At 36.5% G+C, this 17,765-nt stretch overlaps 1 protein-coding gene across 1 annotated transcript in view; it reads left to right on the top strand.

The window, feature by feature from the left end:
• Window positions 1-2,679: 2,679 nt before the first annotated feature.
• The window catches only part of KCNK2 (potassium two pore domain channel subfamily K member 2), a 113,932-nt gene continuing 98,846 nt past the window's right edge, over window positions 2,680-17,765 (top strand). Inside the window, exons 1-3 of the mRNA XM_021547591.2 lie at window positions 2,680-2,991; window positions 7,978-8,052; window positions 8,716-8,897. Coding sequence (XP_021403266.1) covers window positions 8,864-8,897 — 34 coding nt within the window. The 5' untranslated portion in view covers window positions 2,680-2,991; window positions 7,978-8,052; window positions 8,716-8,863. The remainder of the gene's footprint in view (window positions 2,992-7,977; window positions 8,053-8,715; window positions 8,898-17,765) is intronic.

Genomic DNA, 17,765 nt, shown 5'->3' with positions numbered 1-17,765 from the left:
GTAGAAGCCAAGGTGCAGTACTCAACACAACTTATTTTTAACAGCTAAGTAATGTTTCCTTTTTTTCCTGCTTCTATGTACATTCCACCCAGAACCCACTCTTTTCAGGGAACACTTTTAGCTACTGACATCAAGAAAACAAAATTATACATTTTTAAAAGAATCAAGGTGTGACAGTTAATGGTGTTATGCTGAAATAGGCATAATGTGGTGATATCATGGGCAGCAGATTGATGTTCTTAATTATTCATTTTCATGCTTTTAGGTGCTTGTATTTTTAATGTAATGTAATTGGTATAATTTTATCACACTGTTACATTTAGTGCCTTCAGCTGGATTTAGGGATATGTGTGATGATTTGTTGTTTTCTTCTGGTAACTAGCAACATTCAGATTAAATGCAGAAACAAAATGTAAAATGACAGGTTGGTGAGAAGAAAGGTCAGAGAGCTAGAATTCCCTCATCACGGGAAAGATACAGGCTAAACAAGGTTGTCAAACAGTTTTTATCTTGCTACTTGTGTTATGACAGAGCTGCTGCAAAGATTTCCAGCAATGTGGGAAGGAAAATTTATTTCTGTTGCAAAAGTTAATGGTTGAGGCTAAGACTGGAATTGGGTTAACTGCTCCTTGTCATAAGTAGTGGCAAGGAAGTTGACTTTTGTTACTCACATTGCCTTGTTGATTGTTATTCCTCAGCGTTCTCTGGGACAGTTGAAACCCCCTTAGCTTAAAAAGGATTTGGGAGGAACAAAAGGTTTGAAAGCATCTGCATTTTTCCTGTTCCTGACTTTGACTTGCTTTTCCAAGTTGCTACAGTCCACACAGTAGAGATGGAGTCCTCTCCTGTATTCATCCTAGCTTGTATTTTTTCCCCCCATCTCGTATGATTGTTGCTGGCCTTGAAGTGTAAATTTATTTGTCACAGGAGTGGGAGAACACCTCTGTATCCCCGTGAGACTTTTTCTTGACTGTGGAACTAACCCTGCAGGAGGAAGTAGGAACAGGATCCATTTTTGGTATGATTCTTCCCTCACCTGGTGAATTGGTGAAGAGTAAATTTCCTTCCTCAAGATCATCAGTTAGCAGCATCTCCCTGCATTTCTGTAGGAGGAAATGCATGCTTTCAACTAGCTATTTATAGAACCCAAATATCCATAAATCCATGGAAGAACAATACAGTTTCTTATTATGGAGAGCAGCAACGTCCCTTGTCCTTTGAAATAGTTTGGGTACAGATTTAAACTGATTCACATTTTAGCAGTAATTCTCTATACTTTGTATAGAAATGGCTGGGAATATTTCTGTTTACTCCTTTTGTCTGCTGGCCAGAAGATTATGTTTCAGTTCATGACCTGAAAATATCTAATGACTTTTGTTTCAGTGCAATGAAGAACACTTTGATTTTCACGGATGCTAGTTTGGATTTAGCAGCTCAGTACTTATTAATCTTTCAGACCATTAAATCTGACATATGTATTCCATGGGAAATAGAAATAATTTTGTTCCTCGTGGTTATGAAATCATTAGAAAGGATGAGGTACATCTGTAATGGATGTCCATTAATATAATTATTGTATTTAATAATAGGCAACCTGCAGGCTTGGATTTTCTTAATGCTGTTACTGAGAGAATTACTAATACTGACCTTTCCAAAGGACCATGGAGCTTTTGCCTTCCTTCAGATGAAGGGGTCTTCACAGCACCCCCACCACTTGGAATACACTGCCCAGCAGCACTGAAAGAGAAATATAGTTATTAGACAGGCTCTTAGTTCAACCCATTTATGTGTTGATGCTTCTTGGGTAAGATTTTTCACCTCCCTACTACAGCAATGTAGATTTGAGACATATACCAGAAATTCTGAGTGGGTGGTGGGGATGTGAACAACTAAGGAAGCCAGTCTTGCTCCAGAGATGCTACTTGGATGGCAGTCAGACTCATCAGAAAGGCTCATTACAATTTCCTAATGTCACATTGCCATCATCCAACACAACAGCTTAATTGAATGCAAACGACATGTGTGAAATGTTTGAGTGTCTGGCATCACCTATTTTATGTATAAATATTTAAATATTATCTTATGGGGTATTGTTTTTTCTAACATGCAGCTCTGCTTTTCTAAGATAGAGCAGCCATCCATCTGCCTCAAATATACAAAACCACCAATTTTTCTGTAACTGAAATGTACTCTTGTATAATTGAAACAAAATTTTAGTCAGTTTCTGAAAAGTAAAGTAAATAACTCCATTTTCATGCTGGGAATATGGATTTATGCTGTCTCTTTCTAGTGATACAGTCTCACAGTCTTCAAATTAATCCTGGCTCCACAGATCTGTTGGGCATAGCAAGTTACTGCAGATCTAGCTGCAGACAGCATCCATCTGATTCTGTTCATCCAGCAGGAACAGAATCCAGCTTTCAAAATCCATCCTTGGCTGTGCTGAAACTGGGAGTTTATGAGCATGCATGAAGAGATCATCTGCTTAGGGATGGGCTGTTTCTCACTTCTTTGGAGGAGGATGATCTTACAAGAAAAAAAAAAAGAATGCAGTAAATAGTTGAAAGCTGTGCCAAAATTAAAACAGGACAGAATTGGATTTTTGGTTACCAAATTTCTCTTTTTGTACTCCATTCTCTCCTCTAAATTGTCAGCCTTTTCATGAGCACTCGTTCCTTCCCCTGACTGTTGGCTAAGAGGCCATATCTGAGGCTGCTGCAATATCATTCATGATGAGAGTGCTTTTCTTAGAAACACAAGTTGTCATACTCCTATCCTCCCCTAAAAGCCAAATACACTCTCATGCCACACTGTTCATGTAAAATGGCTGGAACAGTTCATTTTTCCTTCCCAGACTTTAATGGCCAAAGCATAAATATTAATTTAACAGCAACCTGGTAACTGCCATTAACTTACCTCACGGTTACATAGATTTTTTTCCACGGAGACATGGGGATCTCTTATTCTTGGGGGGAACTCCAGCTTAGTAAGGTGAGTAGGATGATGTTAATTGCACAGTTTTCCTGATTTGGTTAGACTTCAACCTTTCTGAGTCATCTGTTGTTTCCTTTTTCCCTTGTGAAGTAATGAGTCTGTATTTTCCTTAGTTTTTCACTGAATTTTGAAGTATTAATTGAACCTCGCCTTGGTTGCTTTTTTTCCCCTATCAATCATTGCTTTTAAAACTAATTTTGCTTCTTAGTCTTTCTGATTCTGTTATTCTATTCTAGTGCTATTCCCTCATATTCATTCTTGTGCTTTTTTCCCATATCCATACTTTGACCTGTGTCTTTCTTACATTTTTTGCAGGATTCATAATCTTAAATATTCATAAATATTTAAATTAAGAAAGAGAAATTTTATTAAGATGATATTAATTTCTTTTACACCTTTCATGACAAGTAATTCTGGATATTACTCTTCATAAAAAATAGTCAGTCACATAAATACTTGTAGTCATTTGGATTTTTTAAATTATTGTCACACTGAATGAAAATAAATTTCTCTTTAGTTTTGGGTTCATCACCTTTTACTTTCACTGAAGCTGTGGTTTTGTGTCAGTATAATATGTAATATGAAAATACAAAAAATATTCCTATTGTTTAATAATACTTCTTGTGCCAACAGGTGCATATAGATATCTATGCCTTTAAAAATGTGATTTTGCATCTAAAATTCACAATTTGTTTCCTGTGGATGTGTTTCTTCTTCCTTACATAAAAAAAAAAATTCATCATTGCACATACTTTAATTGTACCTGAAATCAGTGGTGCATAGGTTCAAACCCTTATCCTCCAACAGCTTCAGTAGATCAGAATTTTGTAGGGATTGCATGACTTTTCTGCAATTGCAGTGCAATTGAGGGACTGAAGAATTATGCTGGAGCAGTTTTAACCCTTATTCTTCCAGTTCTGCCACAGTCAAGGTACCTTATTTTGTCCAAGGATTTTTACAATATTGCCTCAATAAAATGAGGTTGCAGAAGCATTATTAGAGAATTAGATGATTGATTATTTAGGATCCATATGCCATTGAGAGAAGACAATTTTTTATTTAGAAAATTAGTTTACATTTCTAACTCTAAAGAGTTTTATGTGTGAATTTTCCAAAGTGCTCTTTGTAATTGATTTCTAAAGGAATTAAATTCATCTGATAAGATTAGATAAGAAAAATACTTCCTTTGAATATTTTATTCATGACATAATAATGTCACTCTTTCAGTGGTGAAGTTTAGCCCTATAAATGGCATATCTGGTATGAATAGATAAAAACAATACACTTTTAGGCAGTGCATTGCACTTCACAGGGCAATATAGCTGATGCCTTTATTTAAATAAGGAAAGCACTTGTCATTTCAACGAAGACAGTCACAGATTCAATCGGAGAGTGCACTCCTGGTTTGTTTACCCACACTCATTTAGGGCTTGCTTGCTGAAATGCTAAACTTGCCCATTTCAAGGGTTAGCAGGTTTACAGCCTGCCTGTGGGGACAATTTTCAGGCATTGTGGCTGATGTGAGAAGTAATAGAAGAGAAGAGGCAGCAAACAACAACTCACTAAAAGCTGATTCACTGTAAGGCAGCATGCGAGTCCCACGAACTGAGTTTAGTTAAAATCAACACCTGCAGTTCAGCTGGTTTTGGTCAAGAGGAAAATGACATAACTTCAGGCACAAGAGAGAGAGGAAGACGCTGTTGTATAGGAAGATGTTTCAGGTCTGATTATTGGGTTTTTATCCCCTTGACAAGGACTAAGTGCAGTCATGGGATGAAATTTGAGGGAGCAACTTTCCCGTGTGGTCAGGTGTCTCTGTGCACTGGCTTTGAACCTGGGCTGTGTTTGGAATTGGCCCATTTTCTAAGATACTAGGCACGGAGGCCAGTTCCCCCAGATGATGAAGTAAGTGGATGTATTTAATGTAGTACTTTCAGTACTTGTGGGACATTCAAGTGTTTCCTCTCTCTTTTTTCCATGTTTTAGGTGTGAGGAAAGCATCTGAACTTTGCTGAACTTTGTCAGCAGTAAAGTCTTTTATTACCCTCTTCAGAGAAGGGCAATTTGAGTAATTGGTTTTATTTGTTACAATATGTCAACAGGTTTATACCTCATGGTAGAAGGCAGAAACTTTGAATGCTTTCTGTCTTCTATTAGCTGATAGAGCACAGTAAAAATTTCTCTGGTACATTAGAGAAAATGGTTCTGGGGTTAACTCCAAGGTTGGGTGTAGGCTCTCAGTTTGTGGTAATTGGGAGTGGGGCTGTGGCTGAACTTCATTCCTGATGGGCTCCAGCTGTGAGAAGCAGGTGAGCAGCATTGAAGGGAATGAGCCAGGGAGTGCCCAGGGGCACTGAGCATCACCAAAGGGAGCAGAGGGCACACAGGGGCACTGCATGAACATGAGGGGTATAAAAGGTTGGGCTGAAGAACCAGGAGGGTGGATGCTTGATGCCTTCTGGTGTGTTATTATGCTGTGTGGGTTGATGCTGTCTGGAATTGTATGAAGCTATGCTGTGTGTGGTGGTTGTCTCAGCTGTGCTGAGTGCTGTGGCTCCAAATCCTGGATTGCTGTGTGTGTGCATTGTGTGTGGTTGTGGCACACCCATCGAAATTGACTGTATTTGCATGTGCTAAAATTCTGCCAAGAGGACCGTGGAATTCATTCATGCAGTTTTTGATGGAAAAAGAGACAGGTAAAGCAATTTTGAGGGGTGAATAATGTTCTTGAACTCTGCTGAAATGCATAATTTAGGCTTTTGGGGGGATATATTCACAGCTGCAAATTGCAATCAGAACAGGAAAAAAATATAGATAAATCGACAAAAATACAGACTAAAGAGAAAAAAAAGCCAAGACATTTTCATAAAGTAGATAAATTTATGAAACTAATTTTTGGGCTTTTTCTAAGCATAATTTTCTCTATCTGAGGTGAAAATCTTCTGGACTATCTAAGTGTATTCTGCAAATGGGACTAAAGAGATCCTGAAAAAAGGTTTTTGTTGGCAGGATTGGAGAGAAAAGACTAGGAAAAATAAAGGGAGGAAATAGACAGTAAGGACAAGATTGAAATTAATATAGGATTTATTACTAGCTGTAATATTTTTTCAATTTCTAGAAAATGCAATTTATTAAAATTGAAGATCATGAAGAGACTTGATATCAGAGTTATGGCTGCATAGTCTTAGACTATGAATGAGATTTGTATTATTTAATCAAAGAAAAGATAATTTGATCTGCCCTAATTCTCAGTGGAAAACTCAGCAGAGATCCCAGTCCCTTAGGAATTCCAAGAAAACTTGTCAATTAGCCTCTTATTCATAGAGTCTAACTCTTCTCCTGCTCTGTATTTGCATGTGGAGATTTTCATTAACTGTCTCATATGAAGGGAACACAATTCATTCTTTCCTAATTATTGTCAGTAACCAAGTGCAGGCACACAAGATTTACAGGGAGTTGTGGCAATTGCTCACAAAACTGGGTTACACAGTTTAACAGAAATTAGACCAGGCAATCTGTGTGCTTCTGTAAGAACCAAGTGATTAAAATAGTAAAGAGACTTGATCATCTGAAATCGCTTTCATAAACATGCACACCACACAAATGAGTTTTCCTGTTGAAAAAAAAGACATGCAATCAAAACAGAATTAGAGCAGAAACACATGCTATGTGAAAAATCTGTAATGATCATTTATGTTTTCAGGCTTGCTTAGACTAACTTTGGTCATTCTTGCACTTCTAAGAACTTCATATTTCTTTTTTACCCAAAATCCCTGGGATTTGGTTTTCTGTGGTATTGATTTCAGTTGGTTCTTAGGTGGTAGCATGTACAGGTTTAATTTCAGCAAGTTAGGAGGGGGGATCAAAAGATCTGTATCACTTCAAATTAAATGGGAGCAGAGGAGCATTGTCTATCAGAACAGTTGAGTTACTTACAGAATAGTTGGGACCCTGTACTATAAATGTGCAAAAGTAGAAAGTATTCTCTAATTAAAAGTACTTCTTACACTAATGATTAGTAATAACACACAGGTAAATTTTTCTGCAAGACAGATTTTCCTTGACTTTGCATGTCCACACCCACCATAGCTATCTGGCTCTTGGTAAGAAGAAAGTTGCAAAGTCAGTAAAAAATACTACTGTGTTCCTGTTTTGTTTTTGGTCTTTACTCATACTTTCAGCTTTTAACTGCAAAAAAGCCCCACAACTAACCATCAAAGATAAAAACCAAAACCCTGCTGGTCTACAATGTTTCTCTGACTTCAGGGCCTTAAGCAAAATATTAGAGCTGCTGGTAGAAAGTTGTGAAATTTAGGTGTATGAAACTATTGAAGTATCTATTACAGGGCTCGCATATGGTGCTTTTCCTTGCTAAGAATTCTGTCACTTTGTTCTGTTTCTGGAGTCTGGGTTCAGGTTAGCAACCTGTGAAGTTAATGAGAAAAGTTCATTTTTCATTGAATAGAACTGGGAATGAGTTATCCATGACATAGCCTTCAGAAATAGGTGCTGGTTTTTTTTCTGATTGTATTATTTTGAGTTCATCTCTTGGTCAAAAAGACTTGAATATTAAATAGTGGTTTGAAAATGAAGCATGCATAGTTGTTTGGCTGCATTTTAAAATCTCAGAGGTCAAGCTAGACTTTCTTTTGCTCATTATGGTATTTGTTTGCTTGTGCCTGCATATATTTACAAATGGATTATATAGACTATTTGAGAGAGAAAGATGATTACAATCATTCTCTTAATCCCTCATGACATCTTCAAGTATTTAAAATGATATGTCAGAGGTGTAAGAATAAGTCAATGACTGCCATATTACCACATTACTTAAAATGCTATTCTTTGTCTACTTTGTTATGTGACTGTAGTGGCAATTATATTTTCACAAATATTGTGACTGATAGACTAGAGTTTCTATGTAAGATTGCTCTGTGATATGATTTTGTATGGAATGATTGCAATGCATTATTTTCTTTTAAGGAGTTCAATGAAAATATAAGAAATATGCCTCAAATTAATGACATCTGAACTTGGCAAGTCTGTGGACAAGTGAAGGTAAGGACCTAAGTGAATCAGGATCCTTTTTCAAAATGTGTCTGATATATGCATAATATTGCAGGACATAGGAAGGGATGGGAAAGACAAATTTTAAAAAACTTACAAGAGAGAAAACCAAATTCTAAAGATTATTATTCCCTCCTTAAAACCACTAACTCCTCATCAGCATCCTGATAAGTAAGTATTGATAGAATTGAGAAAAGATTCTTAACAGCCTATTTCGTGACTGTTCCTTAAGAAAATCATAAATAAGAAAAGGAATTGTAGTAATTCCTATCTTCCTTCTATAAGCAATGGAACAAATTTCTACTTAGAGGCACACCTGACATCCTGGGGATCTTTAGCAAAAATTAGACTGCGTGCTGCATATGCTTCATGTGAATGGTGCTTAAGAAATGAAGAGTTATTAGAAAGCTAGTTTTGATTTGCTAATTTAAAGAAGGTATATTCTTTTAAAATTTCTGGAACATTTCAGGTACAATTATTCAATGGTTTGAGACCAAAATAATTTTGGTTCAGGTCTGTAGGTGCTTCTTAACATGTTGTATTAGTGACAATCTGTAAAGTACTATGAAAATTTACACCATTATAGAAATGCCATGTGTCCTAATTACTAACTTACCACCTTACCTTTATTTGTACATTTACTATTTTGGACAGGAAATACACAGAGAGAAAATAACAGTGCTTCAAAAGAGAATATGTTATGAAGAGATGACTTGTTTAGAAGACTTCTTAAACACAGCAATAAAGAAAATGCTTTATCTTAGAACAAAAGCATGGTGACTCCAGAATATTGCATCACCAAATGAGGAACCCACAAGCAAGACATAACTTTTACTGTGAGTACTGCTACTAAAAACAAATGCATTTTTAGTTAAGTTTTAACAGTATTGATCAGTCTCCATTACAGATTTTTGTGGATACGTCACCTTAATATTTTAATGTCTGTATATTCTTTCTAGAGTGTTTGTTCAACTCTGTCCTCTGATTTCAAGATTTCATTCCTTTCAAGAAAGGGAATGAAGTCCAGCAATTTAAATGAGGAAATGAGGATCAATTGGGCAAGCTTTGGTCCATATTCTTGCACTTCAGGTCATCCCATTGGCTTTTTCTGTTTAACTGTCCTATTGGTTTTTTGTGTTTTTTTTTTTTTAATTTAAATTCTTCTGTTTCACATCTGTCTTTGTTTCCCTTCCTTCCTAGAGTTTAGGGATTTCAATTGGATTAATTTTGGCAAGTGTTGGTCCTTCTAACTGCACCACATTTCATCCTGTACCATTGGCTGTAGCCACTCTGTTTCAAATTTTCTGTATTTTTCCGTTTCCTTTTTGAATGACACTATGTCCTTTTTGGAGTGTTTGCTCAACTCTGTCCTCCAATTTCAAGATTTCAATGCAGATTAATTGGTCAAGATTTGGTACATATTCTTGGCCTTCATGTCATCCCTTTGGCTTTTCTTGTTTTCACATCATGTCTGTTTGGGTTTTTAATATTTCAGTTCTTCTGTTTCCCCTCTGTCTCTTTGTTTGCTTTTCTTCCCTGATTTTAAGGGCTTCAAGTGGAAGAACTTTGTAATGTTTTTGGCTATTTGCCTACATCCAATTTCATCTCGTGATTGAGTAGATGTTGAACCATCTTCAGATGGTGAACTAGAAAGCAGCATTAGATAATTAAGAATTAAATTTTAGGAAATGCTGAATGATGTACTTGCCCATTTTAAATATGCATATCCTATTTTTGTTGGTGGGTTTCATTTGAAATGTCAATTTTGTAGGAATGTCTTTTCCTTCACAACTTTTGTGCATATATTTTATGTTTTCTATATGTGCATGGTATATAGGAAAATTAGACCAGTTATCCAGTATATTGTTCTTGAGAATGTTTATTTGGGAAGCTGGAGAGATCCGTAACTGTGCCCTGATCACAAATATAACTTTTATACTGTGCATATGTTACGTGTAGCAGTGTGATGATAAATTTGGAGCTTGGAAATTCATAAACTGATGAGTAGAGTGATCTTCTTCTAGAAAATGACACTTTAAACACCTTAATGTGAATAGTTAGTATCACAGGCAGATATTGCAAGTCTTTGTGTTTTTATGTGGGAATTATCAGCAATTATGTAAGTTTGGACTGAAAAGTTTTCTCAGACACTGAGGAAATCTCAGTCAAAATCTTAGAAAGAAAAAATGCTTCTGTGCTTAGACAAATGAAACCAGAAAACCTGTTTGCAGATTTCTATCAGACAAGGGACAGTAACTTGTACTGTTGTTTCTGAATTAGAGATGAGTAATGAACTACTAGAAGGAGGAGGTGGGTTCAGAGTATTTCCCTTACTTTTCTGAGGATTTTTTTTGCCTTTTCTCCTCCCTCAAAGTTTAGAAAATGTCTGCTTCTTCCAGTGTTATGTATGTGGTTTTTGTTTGTACGCAGGAATTTTCTCCTCCTGTTTTTTGTCTTTGGTCCTCACAGAGCATAAGGGTAAACACAATCTTGAGTAATAAATAATCTTGGATTGGGCATAAAGAGTTTACTGCCTTCACAGTGGAACTTTTAGTGCTGTGCAACAGAACTCTATTCTCTGATGCAGTTCTGTTGATTGCAGAGTTTTGTGTCTTCTTTTGCATCACGGTCTGCTGTTCAACATTTCTGAAAGTGAACTAGAATTTGTCTTTCTTTTAGATGTTTAATCATGCTGAAGTGATGCCTTCCAAAATACTTAACCCTCCTCATTGAAGGATCACTTCTCCCTGAAAGAATAGAACTGTAACCTTAGACTAATTTTACTGGTTTATGTTTGTACCACAGAGGTGGATGTTCAGATTGGAGTTACTGATTTAAAAAGTCCCAGCCTGCTGTTGATATCCACTTGTTATACTTCCTTTCCTGCTCTGTTATCTTCAAGTTATCATTGGTTACATACTTGTCTCTAGATTTAGTTTAATGCTGCTTTCTCAAGCAATGCCGGAGGCTTTAGATAACCTGTCAATCATGAGCATTAAAGATGAAGAAGGAGCAGTTTTACTTCTTCAGGCAGATAATGCACTCAGTCATTCATTTTTAAATACTGAAAGAAAACGCCGTCACCATGTTGTTTTCTATCAGGTTTTTCCCCGTGATCAGTTTTTTCCCCATGATTCTGGAAAGTATGGAAAACAGCTGAGGTAAGTTATAGTGAGCTACCAAGATTGTTGTAGCATCCAAGTGTAGCTGTTCCGCTGCTTGAGGCACCACTATAAAATCATGACAAATGAAGAATTTGCAAAGTCTAAAGGAGACCTTAGGCAGGTTGAATGTAATTACATGGCTAGAATTGAAGTAAGGCCTCAGGCCACCTGGGAAGGAAAGTGTTGCTCACTGTTAGTAGGGTGCTGGGCAGGAATTGTATTTATTTACTAGATAGAGTAATCTACAGTGCAGCCATAATTTAGGTTGATAGAGTACTAAAGAGAAAAACATACTGTGTGAGTAATTTCCAACCTAGTAATGAAGCATAATGGAATAGAGCCATCATGCTGTATTATGCAATCTGCATTTTATAGACTGTATGAATATAAATTCAGTTATTTGCTGCCTATTGGGAGAAATTGCACCAACTTAATGTTCAAAACCAAGAAGTATTTTTCAAAAGTAAAGGGAAGGCAGTAGCAACTCTCTTCTCTGAAATGGAAATGTCATATAGGAATTTGGATTAGAACATAGGCCCATTCTGTAGAACATAGGCCTATTCTGTATCATATCTGTGGCAATAAATCTATTGGAAAATATTGGAATATATCTCAAAAGAAAGTTGCACCATAGGAATGTGGGTGTAAATACCATAAAACCTTTTAAATACAAAAAACAAAACATAATGCAAACAAGCCAACAAGGTCAGATGGGATTTGAAGGTTGTGTGTCATGAACATTTAATATGTACATTCTTAGGCTTATTGATGCTATTTTAGTGTTTACATGACAGTTGTTTCCAGAAAAGACATATTCTAAAATGAGAAATGTGAACCAAGAATAGAAATAAGGAAAAATCATAAACAGTCTAATAGCACAAACTGCAACTCAACATCTTTAAGGATGATGGAGAAGCTGAGATAAAAGTCTTTTAGGAGAACAAAGAAAAAATATTTCTTGTACTTCTAAATGCCCTAGAAAAAGGTATTCTTTTGGAAAGTGGAGGAGAAAAAGACTGCCCCAGGACTGGCAGTCATTCTAATTGTTCACCTTGCAAATATTTTTTTGACCATCCTAGATCATGCTCCACCCAAATGAATGATGTTTTGTTCCTGTAGTCTCTGCTTCAATTGTCTTCAACTTTTCTAGTTGTCTAGATTAAAGAGCTGCATCAATACATAAAGCCATGCATTTGTCAGCCCCCTACAGCTGTACTTAGTTTTCAAAGATTATTTAAATTTATGTATGCTTAGTATGTGTGTTTGATGTTTCTCCTGGGCCTTGGTGAGAATTCCACTTGGTCAAGAACTTGAATTTGGAAGTATATCAAGTGTGGGAACAGGAGAAAGCTGAAAAATGTCTGGAATAAGCTAATGTGTCAGGGTTTGGAAAAGATTGAGCAAAAAACCAGAAGGAAATCAATTCCCAATACCTGTCAAATATGAAATCATAAAGGTCTGTACTACAGACAAAGCATGTTTGCAGATTTGAGAGGCATCATGTTGAGATTAAGCAGACTTTTCACACTTTTATTTTAATATGATTGATTGACACAGATAAAATAGATGGTAGTTTAACTTTCTTGTTTTTATAACCACTTCCCTTCTAAACTAATCTGCAATTAAAAGAGTGGATTTACTTCCTACATCCACTTTTGGAAGAGAAAGGAACCACTCTCTCCTGGTAGGCATATTGACATAACATTCAACACTGTATAATGCTGAAATCTTCAGTATGATGTGGTAAGCCACAAAATAACATGAAGATAAATACCTTTTTGGCTTCCTTCCACTGTTTTATTTATTGCATCCTTCTTTATTTTTCACTGGTGGAGAGGAAAAAGAAGTACATAATTTAAAGTAGTTATGACCACTTTTAAGCACTTTCAAGTTTGAGACAATGCTTTCTACATGAAGCATTGCAGTAAATGCATAGAGTTGTCCATCTATAATTTTCTGACTTGCTCAAAGAGAGCCTGTCTTTCTGAAAGGTGGTCAGAGTGAGATGGGAGAGTGTTATTTTTATTGCTGCTGTATTTCCTGTAAAGATAAAATGCATGTTCACAGTGCAATGTAATAATCTGTAGTCCAGGTTTCCACAGCATAATTTTGCTTGGTTTTTTTTTTGCTTCCTCTTTCATAGCCTCAAGAATTTAGGCCAGGAGCTAAGAATTCTTTTGTTAACTGTTCTGCCAGCTCATGTTGACTAATAAAAGCCAAAAAGTTTGGGCAGGATTTGTTTCGTGTTCATATAAACAATCCAAAATCTTTGGGCAAAATTGTCCAATGTGATTTGTCATAATAAGTACCGAGTGAAAATTGCCTATGACTTTTGAATTTTGGCCTTCAAAAGCATTGCTGCATTGGCATTCTCCTAAACCAAAATCAGTGGTAACAGCTGCAGGACACCAGCCTACCTTCAGTGCTCAGGTTCAGGTCCAGTGCTTTAGTAGGAGATGGAGTTTGGCTTTATTTGGTCACTGTTTATTGTTTGGAATAGCATGAGCAGGAGTGAGTGGAATAAGTGGACGTGCTGTTCTCTGTAAATGACTGTAACTGTGATAGACAAAGTGCTGCAGGTGTGTGAGGATTATAGTGTCGAAGCAAGGGGTTCTGGTGGTGGGAGCAAGGTGTCCCAATGCACCAGCAGTGGCTGTGATGTTCCTTATAAATTCTCATCAGGCTGAGCAAAGACATTGGAACGTATGTCTGGGAGCTCTTGTACTTTGTTGTGCAATTGCCATAACTCCAGCCCCCAGCCTGCTGTTTAAGCACAAAAGGTGTTTCCTCACTAGCTCTTAATTTCTACAGTAGACTTCCAGAAGCCCTTGGATTTTGTACAGTACACTTCAATAAGCTCTCAAGTCCCACAGCAACCTTCTCAGAGGTGCTGGCTCACAAGCCACAACACTGCCACAGTCTCCCCACTCCCACAACCAACTTCAGTATGGAGCATGGGGTAGGATGACAGCCATGTGTGGCCCAGGCAAAGCAAAAGAGGAGAGAAATAAAGACAGAAGAGGGAGAAAGAGCAAAGACTGTCAGCAGTCCTTAGATCCAATATTGATCCTGCCGTGTCAATGGTCCAGAGCTGGGGTTGCGAGGCAGGAGTGAAAGAGAGCGAGGGGGGCCCAATCCCCTTTCCTTTGCACACCTTGTATGCAACCTAGATAATTTATGCATTTTATTCACCTGTACAAAGCCAGCCCTTCGAGCCCTCCTCCAGGAAGGGAGCTGAGGGGGGTGGATTGAGCAAAGGTCCCAGGATGAGCAGTCTCAGGGCAGGGTTGCACCACCTCTGTGGGACCCCCTCCTTCCATTACATATTTCCTGACACAACAGTCAGAAGGTTTGACCCAAAATACACTTATTTCTGGTTCTTTCCACAAGGTGAGTGGCCCAGAACCAGTGGTGACAAGGCTGTGACATTTAGAGCTCAGCCTGTATAGTTTGGAGAAAAAGAGAGAAGAACCAAGTACTTATCTAGGCAAACTAATCTGGGTTGTCAAAAAGAGACAGAGCTTTCTGCAGGGAGCTTTTAAACTCCTGCCTCTGTCAAACTACACCAAATCGACCTTTGTACAACTCTCTAACTTTTGACTCCTGTATACTCTCTGTGCTTAAGGTAAAGCAACTCCAGTAAAATAAGAGAAAATTGTGGCAGAAAATATCTGGATTTTTTACTTTAATATTTTTCTGGCTTTTTCCTTTAATCTTTTGTGCTGAAATGCTGATAATTTACAGAGCATCATTAGCAGTAAGCTTTTTTCTTTATTATGGTTTTTATTATTTTCTTTATTAAGGTTTCCTTTTCTTTAATAAGGTTTCTGTTTTTTTAAAACAGCATTCCAAAAGGAAGACTGTATTTTAATTCTCAAAATAAATCCATTGCATTGCAGGGACAGTGCAATCTAAGTAATCAATGGTTTTTATTTTATTTTTTTGAAGAAAATAAAACACATTTTTGTGTTCTATGTTATGTAACACTGAAAGAGATTTTAATAATTGCAGTCTAAAATATGCTTTAACACATATCCAGCTAGAATCTGGACTCTGAACAATAAAGACAGGTTGTTCTTAGACATAAAAGCAAAATTCCTTTATCAGTCAATAACATTTCAAGCAGAAATCCATTTTCAGGACTACATTTACTTCAGGAAAAATATGCAACTAAAAAGAAAACTCTGTATGCACAAAGCAGAAAAAACATTAAATTGCCAACTAATGAGCTTGAAGGATCAAATTTTGCAAATTTCAAGTTAAAACGAGTTGAAAAAAAATCCCAAATATGTTTTTAAAAAGAAAAAGAACATCACTCTTTTGCTCCACAACTCCTAAAAATGCTTTAACTAATGTTAAACTTAAAAGGAAGATGTTTTTACCCCTATCTAGCATACATAATAAATTCCAAGGTACAAGGAGTACCTATTTTTTTTTTTTTCTTGAATTAATGATAACACTGCAGAGCTGCTTTATTTTCCTGAAAGAATAGTCTCTTTGTAACAGACAACTTCACATTTTGTGGCCAGGGGCCACAAAGTTGCACTTCTATGCAGCTTGTTTTAAGTGGGGAGTCACAGCTTCAATTCTGGTTTAGGAAATAATGGATTTACAAACGAGTGACAATGGCAAAAGTCTGTTTTGCAGTCTGCTTCCAGCAGACAGGAAATGTGCTCTGGAAATATGTTGTCTATGTATGGCTGTGCTCTAGAAGTGTGCCCTTTATATAGGGCTGTGCTCAAATGTGAGGCCACAGGGCTGGTAAATGTCTAACACCAGAAAATGTAAATAGCAAAAGTGTGTCCATGTAGATCTGGTTCATATGCTTTGCCTGTTTTCAGGAAAAATTAGGATATTTTAAGTTTTGATTTTAAACAAATTATGTAATTCATTTATAGGCCCACAAACATCGCTTTCCTGCTGAATGGAAACTCCTTTGAAATGTGTTAAAATTTGTCACAAAGAATCAAAGGTTGGTTTCATTGCTATAGGGTATTTGTTATTTGAAACAATACCCAAAAGAATTTTGATCCCTGGAAATTAGATATATATTAGTAAAATGTTATCAAAACTTATTGGTTTGGGTTTGGGGTTAAATTAAAGGCTATTACCATCATTTGGAGTGTCTTTGGTAAAGGGATTTTCTGGGAGATCAGTAGCTCCTACTACTTGTTTAAACATTAACCTGACTCTGTTAGATGAAGAATGCCTATTGCTGGTTACATGTAACAAATCCCCCATTATTTCCCTTTAATTTTGGGCATGGATATGAAGAAATTTAAAAGCCCCAATTATATCTTAACATCTCTTTGCATCTTGATTAAGACTTTGTCTTAGTCTTGGGTGCTTCACAAGTTAAAACAGTCACTTATTTAAAAGCTTGATGGCTAAACTAGGAAACTATTTTATTTACTTTGGAGTCAGAATTCAGATTAAAATATAATGTTTTTTACTGACAGTATGTGGTGAGAAGACCAGAGAAACACATTTTTTCCACAAAATGAATTGGTAGTTCTAGTAGTTGTTGTTGTACTGGGACAATGTATTGGACAGAAATAGATCAGCTGGAAAACAGCTTGGGGAAGCTCATACATTAATTTTGTATGTTTGTTCTAAAAAATGGTATGTGTAGGTTATTAAAGAGAAATATTATTTTGTCTCATTCTCTCCCTCATATATTTGGACTAATACATGGTTTACCATATTATAAAATGAGTGTCTGTTAATACCAGAAAAAAATGTTTCTTAACCATTATTTGAATAATGGAGTCTTGGTAGCTGAACTGTTCATTTGAAAATTCATTGAGTTGCAGAGTAATCACAGAATCTCCAGTTTTATTACCCTTTATGTCACTGAAAAATGCTTGCTGTTGTGTTGTTCTCTTTTAATTTTCTTCATGTTCCAAACCAGAAATGTATCACTGTCTAAAAGGTATGTTGGTAGGCAATAGAGAAAGGTCAAATCTCTTGCAAACTGGTGAAATTAATAACTTAATTTTAAATAGAAAGCACATTGCATGACCAGAGATAATATATGGGTTGTAGTATGATTTATAAAATGAATAATGTTATAATTAAGGGTGCTTGGGACTGTAGCATTCATGAATAAGGCAAAATTCCCAATGACTTGGCTTTAGATGTGTGCTGGATTCTTGATTGGTCGAGTTAAGGATGTCTACTTGGATTTCCTCTGCTCTATCTAATATCTCCTTTATTTGTTCCCACTCTTAACAAAAATATGGTTACATATTTGTATGAGATTATATTTGGTTATTATATTTGCCTGTGGCCAGCTCTCCAGAAGAAAGGCAGACAGATCAGCAGGGTCCATCTGCAACATGCATGTTACTGGCTGAGCCTTCTGTACCCAGTCTGATCTCTCCCAGAATAAATATTTGATTCTGAAGAAGTCTAGGGAGGCAGAAATCAAACGCTGGAGCTGAGTGCAATATTTTGAAAATCATTGTTAACTTCTATTACAAACTTTTTGTAAAGATGTACTTCCAGAGTAACCTTGGCTATTGCAAAGAAGAAAATAGA

Source organism: Lonchura striata, chromosome 3 (assembly GCF_046129695.1).
Source record: "Lonchura striata isolate bLonStr1 chromosome 3, bLonStr1.mat, whole genome shotgun sequence".
Taxonomy (NCBI): Eukaryota; Metazoa; Chordata; class Aves; order Passeriformes; family Estrildidae; genus Lonchura; species Lonchura striata.
Note: the sequence above shows the minus strand (reverse complement) of the source record. Positions and strands in the feature narration are given on the sequence as shown.